The sequence below is a fragment of the Cibotium barometz genome, chromosome 50, assembly GCF_041138505.1.
Source record: "Cibotium barometz isolate CiBa-2024 chromosome 50, ASM4113850v1, whole genome shotgun sequence".
NCBI lineage: Eukaryota > Viridiplantae > Streptophyta > Polypodiopsida > Cyatheales > Cibotiaceae > Cibotium > Cibotium barometz.
The window spans coordinates 2,246,764-2,268,843 of NC_141095.1; the positions used below are offsets into that span (position 1 = coordinate 2,246,764).

The following is a 22,080-nucleotide window of genomic DNA, read 5'->3' on the forward strand; positions in this document are numbered from 1 at the left end:
AAGGTTGCTACCGTACGTACGTACGTATCCGTACAGTACGGTACAGTCGTACGGTACGATACGGTACCGTACTATATGGATCCGTACGAAATCATTTAAAAAAAATAAAAAATGTGTGGCGTGTGGCTCTCTTCAGAAGACTCATCATCTTCATCTGATGATGAGATTTGAGACTCTTGCGTCTAGACTCTAGAGCATAGTCACAGGGGACGGAGGGGACGGAGGGGACGAACGCCGGGACGGCGAATCGGGACGGCGGACGGATGGGGACGGACGGGGACGGACGGACGTCCCCCACCACGGGACGTTTCTCACAGGGGACGGCGACAGGGACGGTGCTGTGCGGGGACGGCAGAGAGCCGTTGCGCCTGCCGTTGCTTCTGCCGTTTTTGGCCGTTGCGCCTGCCTGGTTTCTAGCCGTTTATGGCTGTTGGGCCTTGGCTCTTCTAGCCGTTTATGGCTGTTGGAGACAGCAGTAAGAGAGATAGTACGAGAGACGATTTTGAGTTCGTTTCAAGCTTGGATCCCCCCGGCGGCAGAAATTTAGAGAGTATTTTTTGAGTGCCGTTCCCTCCCCCGTCCCCGTTCCCTACTTATGGCCGTCCCCCGTCCCGTCACTGTCCCCCGTCCCTTGTGACTATGCTCTAGAGTCTAGACAACTGTAGTGTTTCATTGTTTTGCTTTTTGCACTTGTGGACCAGGACATGTGCTGTAGACATGATATTTGTACTCTCTTTTATCATCTATGACTTTCATGGTTCTTGCTTATATCACTATGACTGTTGACATGAGGTATTGTGTAATGGGCTTGGTAACTGATAATTGATTTAAACTTTAAGTAATGAGGTTCAGTCTTTATTTTAAGTATTTTGGTTGCTATGTCTACAAAATATTCAGGTTTCTAGGACTGCTTACAAATGGTACGTACTGTTTACGTACCTTAAAATTTGTTCCGTACAGAAGTACGTTCCGTACGTACTGATAGCGTGCCGTACACTACGTACCTTTCCACCTTGGGGCACAGACCTCAAGGTAAGACACATCACTGCTTTACATTTAAGGGCTAAAAGAACACCTCAAGGATACCTCAAGGTAAAAAAAATCAAAGTGTTACATCGAAGGGCTAACAAAACTCACATAACTCTGGGCTCGAAGCTCTTAAGAGGTTATTTACAGAAATATCAAACTTTACCTTTGTTGCTCTGAGCTGTTTTTGTTTTGTGAAGAGTCAGTTTGAGGCTGGGTATACTTTCAACTAACTTGTCTCGAGATAGCTCATAGAGAGTGGAATAGGGTAGATGACCATAGCGAAAGTGCCATAGTCGTTCAATGTCGAAGGGAGCTTGGGTCAGATAGGCCCGAACCTGATGAAACTTTGAGCCAACAGAAGATGGCTCAATTAGAAAAGTGGACATCCGGTACAAACCATCCTTCTGAGCTTGTCCTTTGGCAACAACAAGACCAGTAGTTTCATCAATTACCTCAACAACTCTTTTGTTGAAGTAAACACCACGATCAAGTTGGGTAAGTTGGGATACAGAAAGAAGGTTGAGACCTAAATTTGGGACAAGATAGACATTGTCCAAGGTAGCCTGGTTGGGGCCAGTGTTGGTGTCAAATAAGACAGTGCCAATGGATTTGATGGGCATCATTGTGTTGTTGCCACATTGAATTTCTCTCTTAACGGGATGTTGATAAATGAAAATGTCAGCATTACGTGCCTTATGGTGAGTAGCGCCACTGTCAACTACCCAAGTGAGAGGATGACCACAGGGAAGAGTTGGATGGGCCTCAATAATGGGCACAAAGGGATTATCATGTAACTGCCAAATCTGAATGAGGACAGAGGCCTTTCCCTGCGGATGACCTTGTTTAGGCCTTCGTTTCTTCTTTTTTGTGGAGTGGTGGCTAGAATCAATCTTAAGTGTGACTTGAGCAATATTGGCCGAGGGGCCGGGATGAGGTGTAAGGGAAGACCAGTTAGACATCTCTTCAGGAGTGGTGAAAGAAACCGACTGGGAAGGTAGGGCTTGAGGAACCCGACTATTAGCTCGCCACTGGGAGAAACGCGGCCAAGTAGAACCATTTCCTTGTTGTTGGGTCCTTGGAGGGGAGCTTGGTAGAGTAGGTGTTGGATTGCTGTCCCTCTGGATCGCCAATTTGGGGCATTGCTACCACCTTGGTTGTTTTGGCGGGTGGAGGTAGTGGGGTTGGAGTTGTTGCGTCTATTTTTCTTGGTTTTAAAAACACACTCATCATCAACATGCCCAAGTATTTGGCAAGAACTGCAAAATCTATTCTTTTTGGGAATATTTTGCGAGTAGGGAATGGGTGTGGAGGCAGGATTTTTGGAATCATTGTTGTTGTCGGGAGATTTGCCTTGATTTCCTATGTTGCTGTTCCCTTTCCCTTGCTGTCCTTTTTGAGTAGAGGTTGTATTGGACACAAGGGCCTCCTCTTGAGTGGAGGGAGAGGATGACTTCTTGGGATGAAATTGGTCATGCAACTGAGCGAAACGCAAGAGTTGGCATTCACACTCATATAGGTTAGGCATAGGCTCTAAACTAATGGTCTGTGTGACAAAAGTAAAGAAGCTAGGTGGCAGCTTGTTTAGTAGAGTGATAACCTGATCTTCTTGGGACTTGGCAGAGCAAGTGGTGTCAAACTCGGCATTAAGGCGCCGATATTCAGCAACTTTGACGATCAAGTCATCCCCTTCTTTGATAGAGAAAATTTGAATTTGATGCTCAAGATGAATGCAACGTGTACGATCACGTGCGGCATCTCTCTCTGCGAGGTGTGCCCATCTATCAGACATAGGGGAATTGTTGGAGTTGTGAATGGAACTCGGGCAAGAGGCCTTGCATGAGCTCCACTATAGCAGTGGCATTTCTAGCTTTCCAAATGCTGATGACTTCAGGAGGTACTAGAGATGTCACGTGCATCCCGCACTTGGATGCCACGTAGACATTTCTGTACAGAAGGTGCAGGACCTGGGATGGTGAACTGGTCCCATGTGAGCCCAGTCCGGGACGAGTCAGCCAGGGATCCATCTCAGTCGTCCGAGGTCAGGTGTGCATTGTCCTGCACATGAGTCCAAGGTCAGGTGTGCACTGTCCTGCACATGAAGCAGTGCCAGTCCGCGCTGTGAGTCTCCCTCTGGAATGATGTCAGATGTTCTGTGTATCTGGTTTGCAACTGGATGCCAGGCCTCTGTAGGCATGTAGGTTTGCATGTAGAGATGGGGCCAGCCCATAGGGCTACCCCAGTGCGAAGATTTGCACTTGCACTCTTAGTGTGGGAATGGGGGAGGTGTAGAACCACCCCCAAGGGGCCAGGAGGGCCCAAGCTGTGCCCACCAGCCATGGCTTGGGCTGGAAGGGCTGTCGGCCAGCCCTAGGGCTGCTGGACAGGCAGCCGACAGGGTTAGAAACCCTACCCAGCAAGTCGGCCAGGTGTAGGGAGCAGTCCCACAACATCGCAATTGGAGGTGTATTGCAACAGAATGGTCATCCAGTAGCTTACATGTCTCGTAAGTTACTGCCCGCCGAGAAAAACTACTCAGTCTATGATCGAGAACTCCTAGCAGTTATACAGGCCTTGAAACATTGGAAACATTTCCTGTATGGCCGTGACTTCGAGGTTCGCACTGACCATCAGGCATTGCGCTGGATTCAGACGATGCCAAGTGCACAGTGGAGTGATCGACAACATCGCTGAAGTCAGATATTCCAGCAGTTCGGTGGTATGATTGAGTACCTTCCAGGAAAGGCCAATCCAGTGGCCGATGCTTTGAGCAGGAAGGGACAAGTATCTGCGATTCAGACCACTAGACTTGACCTTGTTGGTACAGAACTAGAAGACATGAAGCACACGTACGCGGATTCCGAGGAATTCGGTACACAGTGGGAACAGGCATTGGATGCCACAGGACCATGCCATTTTCTGATACGCGATGGTTGGCTTTTCTACAAAGGCCGACTATGTGTCATGAAATCATTCCGGGCAGCTCTTCTCCATGATGCCCATGACGCCATTACAGGTGGTCATAGGGGCATGAATTCGACTCTGGAGAAATTAGAACGGCAATACTATTGGCCAAAGATGAGGCGTGATGTGTTTACATATGTACAACGCTGTGACATTTGTCAAAAGGTGAAAGCTCCTCGTGGAAAGAAGATAGGGTTGTTACAGCCTTTGCCAATTCCTGAGGGTCCTTTCCAGGACATTTCGATGGACTTTGTCACAAATCAGCCTCCCAGTCCGAGTAAGCGTAATACACAGTGTTTAACTATTGTTGATAGGTTCAGCAAATTTGTTATGCTTATTCCTTGCAGGGCCAATGTGACCGTCGAGGATGTTGCCCAGCTATTCATTCGGCATTGGTACCCGATTGGCGGGATTCCTAGAACCATAGTGTCAGACCGAGATGCCAAGTTTACCAGTCATTTTTGGAGGGCATTGTTTGATAATTTTGGTACTAAGTTGAATTTTTCCAGTGCATTCCACCCACAGACAGATGGCCAGACAGAGATATACAACCAGTTGGCCTTTGATGTGCTGAAGTGTTATGTCCACGATCAGCAAGGTAAGTGGGAATCGTTTTTGCCTTTGGTTCAAGCTGTTTTGAATGACTCTTTTTCTTCAGCTATTGGTAGGACTCCATATGAGGCAGCGTTTGGAAGGCCTTTCCAGTCGTCGTTAACCAGGACTTCGTCTTCAGTACCGGAGGCGAACAGAGTGACGGAGTCTTACCAGGAGATCCTAGAGTCCGTTAAAGACAGATTGGCTAAAGCGCAAGAGGCCTACACTAGACAGGCCAATAAAGACCGAAGGGACATGAAGTTTTCGGAAGGGGATTGGGTGTATCTTCGGATTATGAAGCAAAGATTGAAGCAGGTGGGCAAGCGATGCCCAAAGTTGTCTTTCAGGAGTTTCGGACCATTTCCCATCCGGAAAAAGATTAATGAGGTGTCTATGCAGTTAAAGCTACCTCCGAGTTGGACTATGCACGATGTATTTCATGTCAGTTGGTTAAAGCCATATGCAGGTCCACCCCCTTCAGAGGTCAAAGACGAAGCGGAACCAGACATTATTGATGAAGCAGAAGTAATGGTTCCAGAACAGATCCTTCTGCACCGTTTCAAGCATGGCTCAGGCCGAAGACTACGACAGTTTCTCACGAAGTTTCAGAACCGAGGAACTCATGAAGCGGTATGGCTCGACAAAGAATTTTTCGAAGACTATCCGGCATTATTGACGGATTATTTGGAGGCTATGCAGCTTCCGTCAAGTTAAGCAGAAGGGGATGTCACGTGCATCCCGCACTTGGATGCCACGTAGACATTTCTGTACAGAAGGTGCAGGACCTGGGATGGTGAACTAGTCCCATGTGAGCCCAGTCCGGGACGAGTCAGCCAGGGATCCATCTCAGTCGTCCGAGGTCAGGTGTGCATTGTCCTGCACATGAGTCCAAGGTCAGGTGTGCACTGTCCTGCACACATGAAGCAGTGCCAGTCCGCGCTGTGAGTCTCCCTTTGGAATGATGTCAGATGTTCTGTGTATCTGGTTTGCAACTGGATGCCAGGCCTCTGTAGGCATGTAGGTTTGCATGTAGAGATGGGGCCAGCCCATAGGGCTACCCCAGTGCGAAGATTTGCACTTGCACTCTTAGTGTGGGCATGGGGGAGGTGTAGAACCACCCCCAAGGGGCCAGGAGGGCCCAAGCTGTGCCCACCAGCCATGGCTTGGGCTGGAAGGGCTGTCGGCCAGCCCTAGGGCTGCTGGACAGGCAGCCGACAGGGTTAGAAACCCTACCCAGCAAGTCGACCAGGTGTAGGGGGCAGTCCCACACCCATGCGCATGGTGCCCAGCAGCCTGGAAACTGTCCAGCAGGCAGGCGTAGAGTGGCCAGCATTTATTATAGTGTGAATTCAATTTATTGGAAAATACCTAGTCGTGGGGCTTCATGAAGCAGGCCGACTGGATGCAAAAGGGGGTATAAAAGCCCAGCCAAGAAATCAATGAGATTATCTCATAATTCACCAAGTGCTCAAGCAAAAAGGGGCCAGGACAGCCAAGAAGTTGCTAAAGCAAAGGGGTGAAGGAATGAAGGTCAAGGGCAGGATTTCCAGCCAAGAAAAGGTCAAGTTTCTGTATTTGTTTTCAGATTTACATCATTCTAATAAAGCAAATACACCATCCGTGGTGGGGGCCCTACAGAGGGTAATTGGGACCCAATACTGTGTCCTCTCCATCTCCCCCTTCTCTCTCTACTTTCTGCACATCGTCTTTCAGTTTGTGCGTTAATTCCGTCGCGTAAAGAGTGCTGATTTTTGAGTTTTGAAGTACCGATCATTCTCCGAAGCTTCCGCATATTACAAGAGAAGGGTGGGGTTTTGGTTCAAGGCCCTTTACTAGGTTCCAGGAACCTTGGGAAGTGAAAACTTGTTCCATAAGATTAGCCCAGGTGTGGTACACATGCAAGGGTTGACTTGCATTTTGTGGATACCACACTTTTGGATCTCTCTCTCTCTCTCTCTCATTTCTATGTGAGCTTCTCTATCCTGCACCTAACCCTAATGTGCAGGTTTGTGTGTGTGAGTGTGTGAGTCCAACACCCAACAATTGGTATCAGAGCTGGGAGCTGGCCCTCGAATTCTGCCTGTGGAGAATCTGCAGCAAACCCGGCGAAATTCCGCCCATTTCTGGGCTTTGGGGCGTTCACTGGTTTTCGCCGCCCTGCCGCCGCCGCTCAGCCCCGCCGGTTCTGGTCCTCTGCTTGTCGCCACCGCCCAGCCGGCGCGCTTACTGTGCAGAAGGCCGCCGCCGTCGCCCAGCCCGGCCGGCGCACGTACTGCGCAGGGACCCGCCGCCGCCCAGCTCGGTTGGCTGCGATAATGGGCAAGTCTCCGCCGCCCGGCGCACCTCCGCCTGGCCCGCCCGTTCTGTGTTCCGCCGCCGCCGGGTCCCTGGCGCCGCCCCGCCTCCGCCTGCCTCGTCAATTGTGTGCGCCCTCCTCGACACCTCCAGCTCCGGCGCACTCTGCACGCCTCCCCCTGGCTGATTCGTTCTTGCAAGACATCGAAGCTTGCATGGGACACATTGGAAGCAATGTATCAGGTACGCAACGAGGCAAGAGTTGCCTACTTGAAGAGGCAATTGGATCTTCTTTCTATGGATGAGGGTGACCCCATGGCAGATCATCTCACCAAAGTGAAAGATTTGCAGGAACAATTGCTCAACATTGATGAGGTTATCCCAGACAGACAGATGGTCACCAACACTCTTCATTCTTTACCGCCTTCCTACTTGGGCTTTCACACCTCTCAACCTCTCAATGAGAGGAGGTGGTGATCCCGTCACTTTTGAAGAGCTCGTGGGTTTACTCTTGCAGGAAGAGCAAACAAGAGCAAACTTATCGAGCAACCGTGGTGGAGACAAGGCATTTACAGCCAAGGATAAGGGTAAAGCAAAGAGCTTTAAGCATGGGGGACAACAGTCTAGCAAGGCTGGTCATGGACAGCTCTCTTCTGGTGGTGAAAAGTCTGACAAAGGGGATGTAAACAAGCCCAAAAAGAAGGGCAAATGTCACTACTGCCATAAGCCTGGACACTACATCAGTGAATGTAGGAAGCGGATTGCAAAAGAGAGAAGGAAAGAAGCAGGCAATGCAGTAGAAGACTCTTCTCATGACAAAGCACAGCAATCAGCTAATGTAATCCAAGAAGAGTACACTTTTTTGGTCACATGCACTACTGGCACATCAAGTGCTTCAGACACTGATGTCGTGCATTGCATCTGACAGACAGAATGCATCGTGGTATTTTGATAGTGGTGCTTCGAGCCACATCACTTCATGCAAAGATGTATTTCAGCACTTGGTTTATGCTTCAAATGGCCGCACTGAATCATGTGCAGATCATACCACATATCCAGTAAAGGGAATTGGCAATGTCATACTTATTGTAGCCAATGGTGCCAATATTTGTATGAAAAATGTATTGTATGTTCCAGGGATAAAGAAAAATCTGCTCTCCGTCTTAGCCATAAACGACCAAGGTTTAAAGGTTGAATTTGAAGATGGGAAGTGTTTGGTAAAAGACCCATCAAAGGGTTATGAAATAGTCACTTTTGGAACACGATACAAAGGCTTGTATAAGCTGGACAGCTATGACAAGCGTACTTATGATGCAAATACAGTGGCTGCCCACACTCCTGCTATGCATGATGCAGAGCTATGGCATGCTCGTTTTGGGCATGTAAATTTTCAGAGTTTGATGCTTTTGCAGAAGCATCATATGGTTGATAATATGCCGTCTCTTGAGTCTCCACCAAGACATGTATGTGAGGGGTGTATTGTGGGAAAGATGGCAACGAAAACCATTCCCCAAAGATGGAGCTGTTAGAGCTGAAAGTAAATTACAGCTCATACATAGTGATGTATGTGGTCCAATGCGGACACCATCCATAGGGGGGCATCTTTACTTCGTCACATTCGTTGATGACTACTCCAGGTTTGCTTGGGCTTACCCCTTGAAAGCGAAAGCAGATGTGTTTACATGCTTTCGACACTTTGTAGCAATGGCTGAAAATATGTGTGGATGTAAAGTCCAAACACTCCGCTCAGATAGAGGTGGAGAATACATGTCAAATGCATTCAAGGATTATATGCTTCAAAAGGGCATCAAACACCAATGTACTGTGCCTTATACACCTCAGCAAAATGGTGTAGCTGAAAGGAAAAATAGATCTCTCATGGAGATGGCAAGATGCATGGTGAAAGCACAAAAGTTGCCTCACAAATTTTGGATGGAAGTAATGTGTGCAACTCATGTGTTGAACAGGTGTCCAACAAAAGCTTTGAAAACCATAACACCATTTGAGGCTTGGTATAACCGAAAGCCAAAAGTGGACTATATGCGTACATTTGGGTGTTTGGCATATGCACATGTGCCAGAACAACTCCGAACAAAGCTAGATGACAAAGCAATTAAATGCATTTTTGTGGGCTACAGCAATGAGAGCAAAGGATACCGTCTTTATAATCCAACTACACGAAGGATTTTTGTCAGTAGAGATGTGGTATTTGCTGAAAATTCAGAACAGCCCATGTACAGCTTGTATAAAAGCAATGATACAGGCATACAGGACATGTTTCATGGACTTTTACCCATTGCAATTAGGGGGGATTCAGATCAGCGAGCCCCTACACAAGAAAATCCTCATGTAGAACATGTGGAACAGCCAGCCATTTAGCCCCCTTCTATGGAAGAAGTGGAAGATCTTGTCAGGGAAGAGCAAACAGCCATAGACACGGCCAAGTCAGTGCCAAGATGGTTGTTGAAAACTTTGCAAGAAAGCAAACTTGCAGCTCCATTCACAGGTAGAACAAGGGCTAGTTCCAGCCATGCTTTGAATATACATCGTGGGGAGTCTGCATTAGCAATGGGTGGTCTCTTTGATTCAGAAGAGCCTTCTTCTTATGAAGAAGCACATGAGAATGAGCATTGGTTGCAAGCTATGCAAGCTGAAATTTCTTCTATCATGAAGAACAATACATGGGATCTTGTGGAATTGCCTAAAGGCAAGCATGTCATTGACAGGTACAAAGCAAGACTTGTGGCTAAAGGCTACTCCCAGAAAAAGGGAATAGATTATGAAGAGACTTTTGCTTCTACTTCGAGAATGACCACAATAAGATCAGTGATTGCATTGGCTGCACATAAAGGATGGATAGTGCATCAATTGGACATCAAAACTGCATTCTTAAATGGGGATTTACAGGAGGAAGTATATGTAAATCAGCCCATTGGTTTTGTAGTTCCTGGTGAGGAACATAAAGTATGTAGGTTACACAAAGCATTGTATGGGTTAAAGCAAGCTCCAAGAGCTTGGTATGATAAGATACATGCTCATCTAACCAGCCAAGGTTATGAGAATAGTCCATCTGAAAGCACATTGTATGTGAAGAAAACCGATGCCGATATTCTCATAGTCATCTTGTATATCGATGACATGCTCATTACAGGTACTAGCAAAGCACAAATTTCAGATTTCAAAGCTGATTTGAAAGCTGAATTTGATATGTCAGATTTGGGGCCTTTACACTACTATCTCGGCATATAGTTTATGCATACAGATGATGGCATTGTTATGCAGCAAACTAAGTACATAAAAAGTTTGCTAAAAAGGTTTCACATGGATGAATGTAAGCCCATTTCTACTCCGGTAGAACCAGGTGTACGGCTTACTATGCATGATATTGGAGAGCCTTTTGAGGCCGGCATTTACAGCCAGGCAGTGGGATGCCTCATTTACTTGTGTAACACGTGGCCAGACATATCTTTTGGGGTGTCTTTGTTGAGCGAATTCATGCACAGCCCAGGCACAAAGCATTGGCAAGCAGTCAAACGCATTTTTCGTTATCTTAAGGGTACCCTGGATCTTGGTTTGTTCTATCCCAGGGGGGGCAGCTTGCAGCTTTATGCATACATTGATTCAGATTGGGCTGGTGATTATGATACCAGGCAATCCACCAGTGGGAATTGTTTTTTTCTTGGCAGTTCATGCATATCTTGGTTGAGTAAAAAGCAACCCATTGTTGCCACATCTACTTGTGAAGCTGAGTACAGGGCAGTCTTCACAGCTACAGTAGATTGTGTATGGTTGAGGAGACTATTGGCTGATCTTCGTGAGTGTCAGCAGACACCCACCACCATTCTCACTGATAGCCAGAGTGCTATGGCCGTGGCACGAAATCCAGTATTTCATGCACTTACCAAGCACATTGAGATTCATTATCACTATGTCAGAGAGAGGCTACATGCAAGGGAGATCAGTTTATCTTACTGCCCTACGCAGGATAATGTTGCATATCTATTCACAAAGGCTTTACCTCGAGAAAAGTTTGAAGCTTTCCGCAAAGCTTTGGGCTTACTCTCATACAGAGAGTGATCTGCTACCTTGTACAGGTTCACACTTCCACTACAGGGGGGATTTGTAGGCATATGCTCACTTATGGTAGTGCTATGTGTGAACAGGGCTTAACCAAGGGCACTTTTTCCCATGTGGTTTTTTCCCTTGGACATCAAGTGTGAAAGGACACTCTAACATATAATATTTTGTACTTCTACATTATATGGATGTGGCACACATGCAAGGGTTGACTTGCATTTTGTGGATACCACACTTTTGGATCTCTCTCTCTCTCTCTCATTTCTGTGAGAGCTTCTCTATCCTGCACCTAACCCTAATGTGCAGGTTTGTGTGTGTGAGTGTGTGAGTCCAACACCCAACAATTTGTAGGCATATGCTCACTTATGGTAGTGCTATGTGTGAACAGGGCTTAACCAAGGGCACTTTTTCCCATGTGGTTTTTCCCCTTGGACATCAAGTGTGAAAGGACACTAACATATAATATTTTGTACTTCTATATTATATGGATGTGGCACACATGCAAGGGTTGACTTGCATTTTGTGGATACCACACTTTTGGATCTCTCTCTCTCTCATTTCTGTGTGAGCTTCTCTATCCTGCACCTAACCCTAATGTGCAGGTTTGTGTGTGTGAGTGTGTGAGTCCAACACCCAACATATTCCATAACACATTAGGAGTAGGAACAGAAAGGAACCACAGGAGAATACATTGTTACCTCCTTGAACACCAGAAGTTGGAGAGTGAATTATACTCCTAGACCCTCCTCTATTTGGGTTCACAAAATGCCAGGGATCGAGGGTAGTTGATGGTACCATTTGTTGAACCTGTGCCACAGAAGAAGATACCCATGTAGAGTTAGGAACATACGTACTAATAGGCACATACGAACCTGACGCGGTCACCGACAGGGATGATGATGGATCCCCGAACGATCGAGGAGGCACGTGTCCTTCCTGAGAAAAAGTCCCATACGGAAGTCCAGTTTGTCGGCTAGAATGAGAAGGAGAGCTCTCCAGTTGAGGCTGAATACCTAGGTCCAGTACTGGCACACTGGCTGTGGGCATGTATCCTCCTCTGGAAGTAACGGCTGATAAGCTCGGAGAAGAAAAACCATATGCCAAGGGTCTAGAGGGTGAGTGGGTCTGGTCGTCTCCCAATGAAAGACCTCGAATAGGGCTCTCCAGTGAATGATTAGTTCCATCCTCCGTGTGATCTATATCAGAATAAGGGGAGTCAGTATCTGGTATGAAAAGCTGATGCTCCGGAATCGAGGGTAGACGATCCATGGTGTGTACTTTCGAGGTCTTCAATCCCTTTGCTCACGATCGCTCTGATACCATGTGGGCAAAAGAGACCAAAGGACCAAATGTATGAAAGATCAGAGTAAGAACACACAGCATGCAATGGTGAAGTCCAGTACAAGAGCTCTATGTGAGACTCCGAATAAGCAGAGAGAGCTGTTGTCCCATGAAATGCAGATAACAGAGCTGAAGTGACCCTGATGAAAGCGCCGATATAAGCCTGATGTAAGGCTGATGTGAGCCTGAAGTAAGGCTGCTGAAAAACGCTGATGTCAGCCTGAGGCAAACGCTGAAGACAGCCTGAAGTAAACGATGAAGTCAGCCCTGGTGTGGATGATGAAGTCAGGCCTGATGTAGGCCATGTAAACGCTGATGTGAGCCTGATGTAGGCGGCCAGTCCAGCAGCAGTAAACGCTGTAGATGAACCTGATGCAGGCGGCAAAAACGCTGATGTGAGCCGTCTGTGTTCTGACCAGCAGGAGGAGGCGATGCACTCAGTGAGGTGCAGTCCACAAAGTGTCCAGCAGGCCATGAAATGCAGAGGAGAAAAACGCAGCCTGAGGTGCAGGGCGCCAAGTCCACGTGGGTTGATGATGAACAAGGGGGGAGCCTCATATTTATATGAGGTATTGGTCGGCCACCATAGGAGTCGGCCAGCATAGGAGTCCGCCCTTTTTGGGCTGGGTGAAATACCTGTTTTGGGTATATTTTCACACAGATGATACCATGCTAAAGTTGCACAGTGCGGAAGCAAAACATAAGAGAGAGAGAGAGAGAGAGAGAGAGAGAGATCAGGTAATGAACATCTTTATTAAGTAGCAAGTGGCTTTACAATGGCAATACCAGCTAGTAGATGGGTGTAGAGCATATGTGCATGTGAATGGATTCAGATACAAGTGATGAGAGGATAAGGAGGAATGTAGTTGGTTGACAGGATAAGGAGGAATGTAGTTGGCCTACGACCCATAAATCCCCATGAGAAAATATGAATATGCCAATAAAAGAACCAGATTTCACAACACATGAGATGCACAAATTCTAACAACACTGTGGTTCTATGCGACACGCTGGCTTAGCATTCAGTGTCACATTTGTTCATCATTAATATCCTTTCTAGGAATATTTGTCATATGCCGTGATACCATTGTGAGTCCCAGTCTGGGACATGTTAGACACGAGCTTTATTATGTCTGTTGGGTATTCTCTTATATATTGATATCATGGGTCATTTTATTAAGTTCAAAGGCAACTGATATGGGAAAATATCTTTTGGCCGGCTTATCTGATATTTTTTTTCCATATTTTACAGCATTATTTCAGCATTTATATACCATTAATATCCATTATTTATCATGAACAAGTCGTGTAGCAAAACTAGCTACAGTTGGCCAGCTTCACAACCAACTGACCAGCACTTGGAAGCATATAAATAGGCTTGTTTTTGCACCATTCCATCCATTATCTCAGATATTCAGCCAACAAGCATCAAGCGTTTGAGCCTTCAGTCCAAGGAGCGTAAACAAGTGGTCATTCAGTCCTTAGATCACTGCATACTTCAGTGTTTTCAGTCATCGTTTCATCCTTCAGCAGCTAGGAGCATCAACGCATGTGCACTCAGTCTCCATCACCAAAACGCATCAGTTCCCAGTATTCAGCCCATCAGAAGACTTGCGTTTTCAACCTTAAAGCAGTTTTCAGCATTGCATAACATCAATGTTTGCTACAGTACCTTGGGTGAAGGTAACACGCATGCATACGTTTATTTTCAGTATTCATACATAGCTTAGAACAGTTCTAAACAGTCCATACTTTAGTCTTAGATTTGCAGCCTTTCCTCATTCCATTGGGAAAAGTGCATAGGCTTGATATCAATCATTATTGGTGCTTCTACAACCGTGTACAGTTCAATCCAACTCTTGGTCCTTCGAGATCTTGTGTTTGGCTTATCGTTAGTCCAAAGTCATTCTCTTCAAAGTAATAAAGCAAATACTATTCCGATAATAGGATAGGAGGTCCTTTAGTGGATAATTCGGGACCCATGCTTGACATTTTGGAGACTGGTATACCATCTACTCAGAGCTGATGTTACTTCCATGTTTTTATGTTCTTAGTATTCCATGATGAGTTTTCATGGACAGTTTTGTATCATCCCAGTGAGATAGCTGTATTTATGTTTCTTTTTGTTTTATTTTTCATTCCTTGATGAGATATGCCATGGACATTATTGTATCACTTTGGTCTCATAGGTCCATTGGGTCTTTAGTAGACGCTTAATATATCTTTCTTTCTTTCTTTCTCTCTCTCTCTGAATCTTTAAAGTTTGAAGTCATAAAAGTGGATTGCTAAACTCAAGAAACTCAGGATACAAAAGGCGGTGTGAGACTTGTGTGACAGGATCCTTAATTACAAATACTTCCGTTGCATGTTAATTCGGACTACTTTTTGAGGGTCTAAACGACAAAATCACGAAAGTCTGAGAGAGACAAAGTTGTACTTTAAAAATACTACAACTCTCTCATACAGAGTTTTTTCAAATTCTTTTTGGAACACATTCAAAAACGGGCTGCGAAACATGAAAAAAATTCTCGGAATAAATTTTCGTCTTGAGACTGATGAAAAATAGGTTTTAGGATCTCTTCTTGCATCTGGAAAGTTACTAGCATGCACCTTTTCTGGAAAATATCTCTAAGAGGTTGTTCACGTGCGTGTAGCGTCTAAGCTCATTAAGGCAAACGGACACTCGTTTGACTCGACGAAGAGTACACCAAGTCTCCTGAGGCTGTAACGGGCTGTGAGAAAATATAAAAAGTAAAAAAAAAAAACCGTGTGATTGCTCATTAAGGAGCAATTGATAGTGTCAGACATGGCAACGATAGAGAGACTACGTGGGTCGACACTCTCACTGAACCCAATGGTTGACATCCTTGAAATCTATGCCGCAAATGCATCTCTCAATATCATTCGCCATGCCAACAACAAGAGTATCATCGGGTTTTGCATCTCCTGTCACTTCAATCCCATCGGGCTTTGGTCCTTTATCTAACATTTTCACAAATCCTATAGGTATCAATCCTTTCCAACTCCTGGATGCCCACACCTTGAACATATTGACTAGTCTAGGAAGGGGAGTTGCCCAAGGACTAAACGAGTCTCTATCCACAAGAGTACTCATATACGACCTCAGTGACTCGTATAAAAATACGGCTGTACAGATCTCCAAAATCATGGGCAAATACGACGGAACAACTGATCCTGTTTAATTTATTCAAATGTTTGAACAGAGATGTAAAGCCTTTGGAAATCCAAACTGTCCCACCAAGGTACATGCGTTGAACCTATGCTTAGTGGGAAAGGCTAGTCAATGGTTCATCACATTGATACCGACGATCAAGACAAACTTCAGGACCTTGAAGTTCGCCTTTATTCATGGCTTTTCAAGACAAGGTGATTGGTGGAGTGTAGTAAGCGAACTCTATTCAATTGAGTGTAGACTAATCGAAACCATTAGAGACTTTATCCTTCGGATAAAACTCTTGGACTCACGATGTGAGTTATGGAAAAAATTAAACGATTCTCAATTAAAGAGATGTTTCATGATAGGCTTAAAGAATAATAACTTACACAACTTGATCATTGTATCTGACTCGGAAACATTCAATTGTTATAAAGAAGCAATACGGTTAGATGACAACATGATGGCAGATGATCATGATACGAGATGTTCCTCATCTAAACCAAGTGAAGCAATGGCTAAAGAACGATCGATTTTGGAATTGTCATTCCTTAAATTCTATGCAGCCTTGCTTAGAAGCTTATAACTGACATCTCTAAGAGGATGAGATCTTTCAAAACTAAACATCCTTAATGCCTCTTCAAGTGATGAGTGAAATGCCTTGTGTCCAGTGCAATCACTATTCCACGTTACTCTTAAATGTATTTACACGCTTACAAGCCAAGGTACGAGAGACAGTAAAAAAGAATGCCAAAGTAAATACTTTGAAATGGGTAGAACAACATGCTTTAAAGCAGAACCCAAAAGAGAAAGAAACACCTTCTAAACCCAAGAAAAACAAGGGGCAACAAACTGTTGAAATCAAAGCTAAAATAAGCGACATGGAAAAGGAACCTGTGGAAAACATAAACCGAAAAGAACCAGAAGCTACACATGATGCAAAAGCATCCACCTCAAAGGCCACCACTCAAACCACAACACCTACATGTGCGACACAAGATACAAAAACCCGAATTCGATCTCGTCGCATGGACAAACATAATGAAAACGTGACGATCCAATGAAAGTTAGAAGATGAAACAAGTTCTAGTACGTCTATAAGTGAGGATGAAACAAGTTCTGATTCGGAACTAGGTGCACCTCACAGACCAATCAAGAAACTAGAACATGTCCAACCACCCTAAATTGAAAATCACGATCATATGACATATGCGGAACGAAAAAAGCAAGCTCAGGAGAGCATGCATAGCATTGTTAAGTGTTATACAGGATTACCGGTTGTGATTAAATCTCATAATGCCAATCCTAAAAAAGTAACCAAAATGTAAGAATCAGAGGAGTATCGCTTCTCCTTTCAAGAGGAAGACATACTCTCTATAGAAGAGTCATTAGAGGCAGATTGTACAAATTATGTGGTTGAAAAAGCATGTGAGCAACTCGATAAATCTCTTACGAAATTAAAGCAGTCTCTCAAAACCTCATTTGGAGGAATGCACTTTTCTCATGGTGAAGCTAGCATAGCATTAGCACTTGCACTTTTAAAGGCTAAACATGAGTTATACTAAGACATAAAGAGCTACATAGCATAGAACTGTGAGGATTCGCAAGTTTCTAAATAGATCTCAGTTATAATTGTCAGAGGAGCAAGTGTGCTATTGTACGCATTCGGTACTTTTGAAAAAGTTGAGAGTCAGAAAGAGGATTAAAGGGAATGGGAATATGAAACCGAAACGAGATCTGAAGCTGAAACAAAAACTGAAACATCCATGGTTCCTCTTGAAGATTCTATCATGGTATGGTTAGATTTTCTTATAGGCAATGATGTTAAGCACAAACGCGCGTTGATTAGCTCTCGAGTTAGTCATAACATCATGACAATAGACACTTGGGTGTCATTGGGACAACCTAAACTCATCACTAAAGACAATGGTCAACCTAAACTCATCCCTAAAGACAATGGTCTTGCAAGAGGAGCCAAAGGACAAAACATTGAAGTTCTAGGTTACTTTAGCTATGCTACTCAAACAATCGGTGGAGATGTGAAATTTACATTCCATTTACTCTAGATCTTCTTGAGTATGATGTCGTCCTTGGTGGAACTTGGATACGTGACTCGTTGTATTCATTTGATGAATCCATGCAAACAATCACCTTGAACACTTCTGTAGGCATTGTGCAATTGCTCTTACAGGAGGAAGACACCTTGGAGGAGCTGGAACTTCCAGCCTATCGTACTGAGAATATCCAGAGAATTATGGTTGGATTGGAACTTTCCAATTAAATCACCACAATTCAAGCACAACTTTATCCAACACAAGAGCATAATCTCATGACCCTCGAGTTATGGAATTTGTTAGGTCAACCAACACTCACGGCTCATCCTGAAAGAATTCCATTTACACAAGACTTCAACATGCCATGTTTGGGATACTTTGAACATACAATGTATATTGAAACTAACCCCCTTACTTGTAAGTTTTTTGTGGTTGAGTATGTGTTGGAAGCAGATTTGATCTTGGAGGATAAATGGAGTATTGTTGTCCAAGCACCACTGTGCTTTGCTAGCGATAGGGTCATCATGATGGTCAACGATACAAAGTTGACAATAGCATACTGCAAGGAAGAGGATCCAACTTTAATGGATTTCTATGATACTGAACGCAAAAAAGTTACTAGCCACTTTCACGGAAGCCTCTCCACACAATGGCCTACCATCTGCATCAACGACAGACTTTGATAAAGCATCTACTCCTTCAACTCCATCCTCACCAACGAAGTTCAATGCCAAAACCTCGCAGTACTTCTCCACGCGCATCCATCTATCCCTAACAAGAAACTCAAAGGAAAAGCCTCGGAGCTAACGTCTCTTCATCGACAATCCTCACCAAAGGAGACGGCAATATGCTCCAAAGCCTCAACATCGACAACCTCTCCACAGCAGACTCTAGCCTCATTGTCAATAACAACCATGAGTCTCAAAACCGTAATCTCAGCTCAGCGCCAACCAATGTGATGGAGGGTCCACAACCTTCCAGCGCAACCAAAAAGAAAACTCCACTAAGACAACCAAGATCAAGATATCTTAATGGTATCAAAATGTGGGTGGAGAAGCAGTTACTTGTAGCACAAGGCTACTACGAAGGTGCCAATTAAATTCGGGTGCCTCAACAGTAAAAGTATCTTCCTTAATACAGCACTCAGAGGCCAAGAAAAGATAAAAGTACACCACCATATTGTCCACAAAAGCCTATGCGAGTTCTTTAAAGAACTCCAACATCTCAACGAGCGTGGGTACCAAAAAGATTACTGCAAGCACAAGGGTACCACCAAGATAATATCAAAGCTTGGATTCCCAAGCGTATCAAAAAGTCCCCTAAGCCTGTACAAAGAAACAAACCTCAGCACCAAAGGCATCAGCCACTAATTTATAATGTTCATCAAAGATGGGTGTCTGTGCACGTGCTTCAACAATAAGAATACTATAATGGTAATCCTATCATATGGTTACCAAAATCGAACAAAGTGAAGAAAGCCTCACCACATTGACGTCAACCCCAATTTTTTCACCCAAAGGAGAATAATATCATGTACAAGCTTTGGCCATGTATATAAGTGAATCTCTCTCATAATACAAGGATACTCTCCCATTGTGCAATAGAGTCTTGGTTTTGCTAATCCTCTTGCTAATCTCTCTCTCTAATGCATACTAGTGAGTGTGTGTAAGTGAAGTGAGCTGAGAGGAGAGACGAGTATGCATAGCCGGTTCTTGTAAAATAACCTAGGGCTGAGTGGGGGAGCAAGTGCTTTCTTGAGGGCCTCAAAAGCTTGTACTTTAGCAGGGATCATCTGGATGTATTGGTCTCAACGTTGTCGAAAGGTTGGAAAATTCGTCAAAGTGGGTGTGGTATGCTTGATAGATATCCACGAAAGAATGGATGTCGTATGCAGTTGCTAGAAGCTCCAATTGAGTATAATGTGGTCCTGGGAATGTCCGCCTCCACTCTTGAGGTCATTCATTGAAAAGACTCTAGCACGGCTCAGTCGCTTGAGGATGTAATCGATGTGTGGCATCATCGAGAACTTGCTGGAATGTCAGCTTGTTGAGTGCACGGTGATCCATGCATAGAAATAAAATCAGAATTGCGAATGGTGGCATTTTAGGACGGACCTGAGTAGCTCATCTAGCTAGCGATTGAGCTCAGCCTCCATGGTTTTATTTAGGCGACCAGAGAAATGTGCTCGGACGTTTGGAGCTGCCAAAAGATCATTACAACGATCCTCCAGCCGAGGCAATGGAAGTCGGGGTGGTAACTGTTTTTCAGAAAAATCTTTTTAAAACAGCCGAACAAGGCCTTGTATCTCTCCAAGGTCATGCATCTACTTTCTTATCTAGAGTAGTCAACTCCAAGCAGGCCAGTAGAGCAGCCTGCTCAGTAATGACGTCTTCTGTGCTGCCACTGTCAAATAGAATGACAACATGCTGGTCATTAAGGCACCCATAGCATCTGACCACGCAGCCGTAGAGGTTGGGGTTGGGGCAGGCAATGTTGGAACTGAATGTCCTCCACAGTCAGTCATGCCACGTGAATCGATAAGGTAGTCATGTCCCTCTATCAAGAGCTTATGGTGGGTTGGTTATTCTATGAAGATCTTATGGTGGATTGGCGTGTCAATGATGGGTTGGTTACAGTAGGCAAGCGGACTTGCCACTCATGCCTCTTTGATGAGCTTATGGCAGGTACGTTCTATTTTTCAGGCACGCACATCACACGTGCAACATACACAGCCTTGCATGCATTACACGATGTGTAGGAATAAGATGTGTTTGTTGGTGGTCATTTTTCTTAGGGTATGTGTTTACATTAAGTGCATATGCTGCTTGATAATTGATTTTGACAGGTGTTTTTTCAATTGTGACAGGAATTGGATTCTCAATAGAAGAGAGATCAGAAAAAGTGATTCCGCTACCGCTCGTTGAAAATGAATTTACCACAGAGCAGCTATCCAATTACTGGGAGCCTTCACAAAGGTGTGATTCCACACAAGCAGCCGGTAACACTGCTTCCAGAAGAAAAAGGCCGTGGTGTGACATTGATCTGAATATTCCTGTGGAGGATTGTGCAAGGGTTTCCTCATCTGAGGGCCTTAGTGGGGGCGATGTATCTCAAGATTGACTATGTTTTCTTACCTAATCTATCCGTCAACCTAATGGAAGAGGGTTAGAGGGAAGATCATGTCCATGATAAGGCTTCCAAAGAAATTGTGCAAGAAGCAAAGTAGATGTGCCAGTCTGATGCAGTGATAAATGACATGTTCTTTGGTGATATAGGCATAAGATACCAAGTAAAAGTGTCATGCGTACCTGGAGGGGCTGGATTTATTCTTGAGGGGAAAAGCTGTTCAGAGGAAATTTTTATGCAGTTAAATGTTATGTAAATTTCAAATCACAGTTTGTTCCCAATGCACGAGTAGTAGTAGTATTGGTCTTGGATATACGCCAGATTTGGCGCAAAGCAAAGCTGCTGCGTATCCACTTACTACTATGAAGTTATGTGGCTGTACTTTGAAGACATTATTCCTAATGGACATTTTAGGGCCAACTAAGGTGGGTGCCCATAAAACTGAGTTTGAAAGCTTGTTGAGAGGTGAAATTTGTAAAAAGGCGGTAGTAGCTGTTTTACATCTCATGGAAGAAGCTGCAATGTTGTGACTTTTATGTTTTGATTCTCTAATAAAACCTCCTGGTCACGACTTTAGAAGGCATGCATATTTTGTGATTGTGACTTGTTGCACAGGTATGCAAGTGAGGCTTGTTGATTTGAGAACTCAGTCTCATCAGTGAAAGTAGTGATTTGAGTTTTAACGTATCTTTTACAAGTGGCAAATCATCATTATCAAGAAGTTTGGCTTTGATGTCAAAATGTTCTTTAAACAGTTGTCTTACCTGAAAGGCTTACTGAAGGCAAGCTAAAAGGAATCATGCACTGTCAAAATGTGGCAAGAAGAACATAGATTTAGTTGGGGTTGCATGCATTGTGATGTGTGGTAAGAAGCCTATTTTTTTTGATTTGACTGCTCCCCATAGATCTTGCAAGATCTATACTTGATTTCTCACGTCTCAATGGCTACCTATTTTCTTGTTTCATTGCTTATCTTTGTAAGGGCATTGTGTAGCCAGTGAACACGGAGACTCCAGCTTATGAGACACCAATAGTTGATGTATATTCACCAAAATCAGAAAGAGTGGGAAGATAGGACTCAACGCCTTAGTTGAATGTAGCAAACTGCTATGCAAAGGAATGCACGATTTCATGGTAGATGACTATAGATCAGAAGGAAGGTTCTGTGATGTTAGAAGGATTCTTGGAATAAGAGCTTATGTGACACCAATAGTTGATGTATATTCACCAAAATAAAGAAAGGTTGGAAGATGGGACTCAACAACACCTTGGTTGAATGTAGCAAACTGCTTTGCAAAGGAATACACGATTTCATAGTAGATAACTATAGGAACTCCTCCTGAAACCCTGAAATTGGGTATTGGGAGCCAAAATAAAGGAAAATGACTAGAAACCTAACGCACAATAGAACCTTTGGTTTTGCCAGAC

General features: G+C 44.4%; 1 protein-coding gene across 3 annotated transcripts in view; it reads left to right on the forward strand.

Annotated features, from left to right (window-relative positions):
* The window catches only part of LOC147609716 (putative E3 ubiquitin-protein ligase ARI2), a 35,073-nt gene extending 13,798 nt beyond the window's left edge, over nt 1-21,275 (forward strand). For all 3 annotated transcript variants that reach the window (XM_086787368.1, XM_086787369.1, XM_086787370.1), the window contains one exon: nt 20,393-21,275. In XM_086787368.1, coding sequence (XP_086643494.1) covers nt 20,393-20,646 — 254 coding nt within the window. In that variant the 3' untranslated portion in view covers nt 20,647-21,275. The remainder of the gene's footprint in view (nt 1-20,392) is intronic.
* Nucleotides 21,276-22,080: the final 805 nt, after the last annotated feature.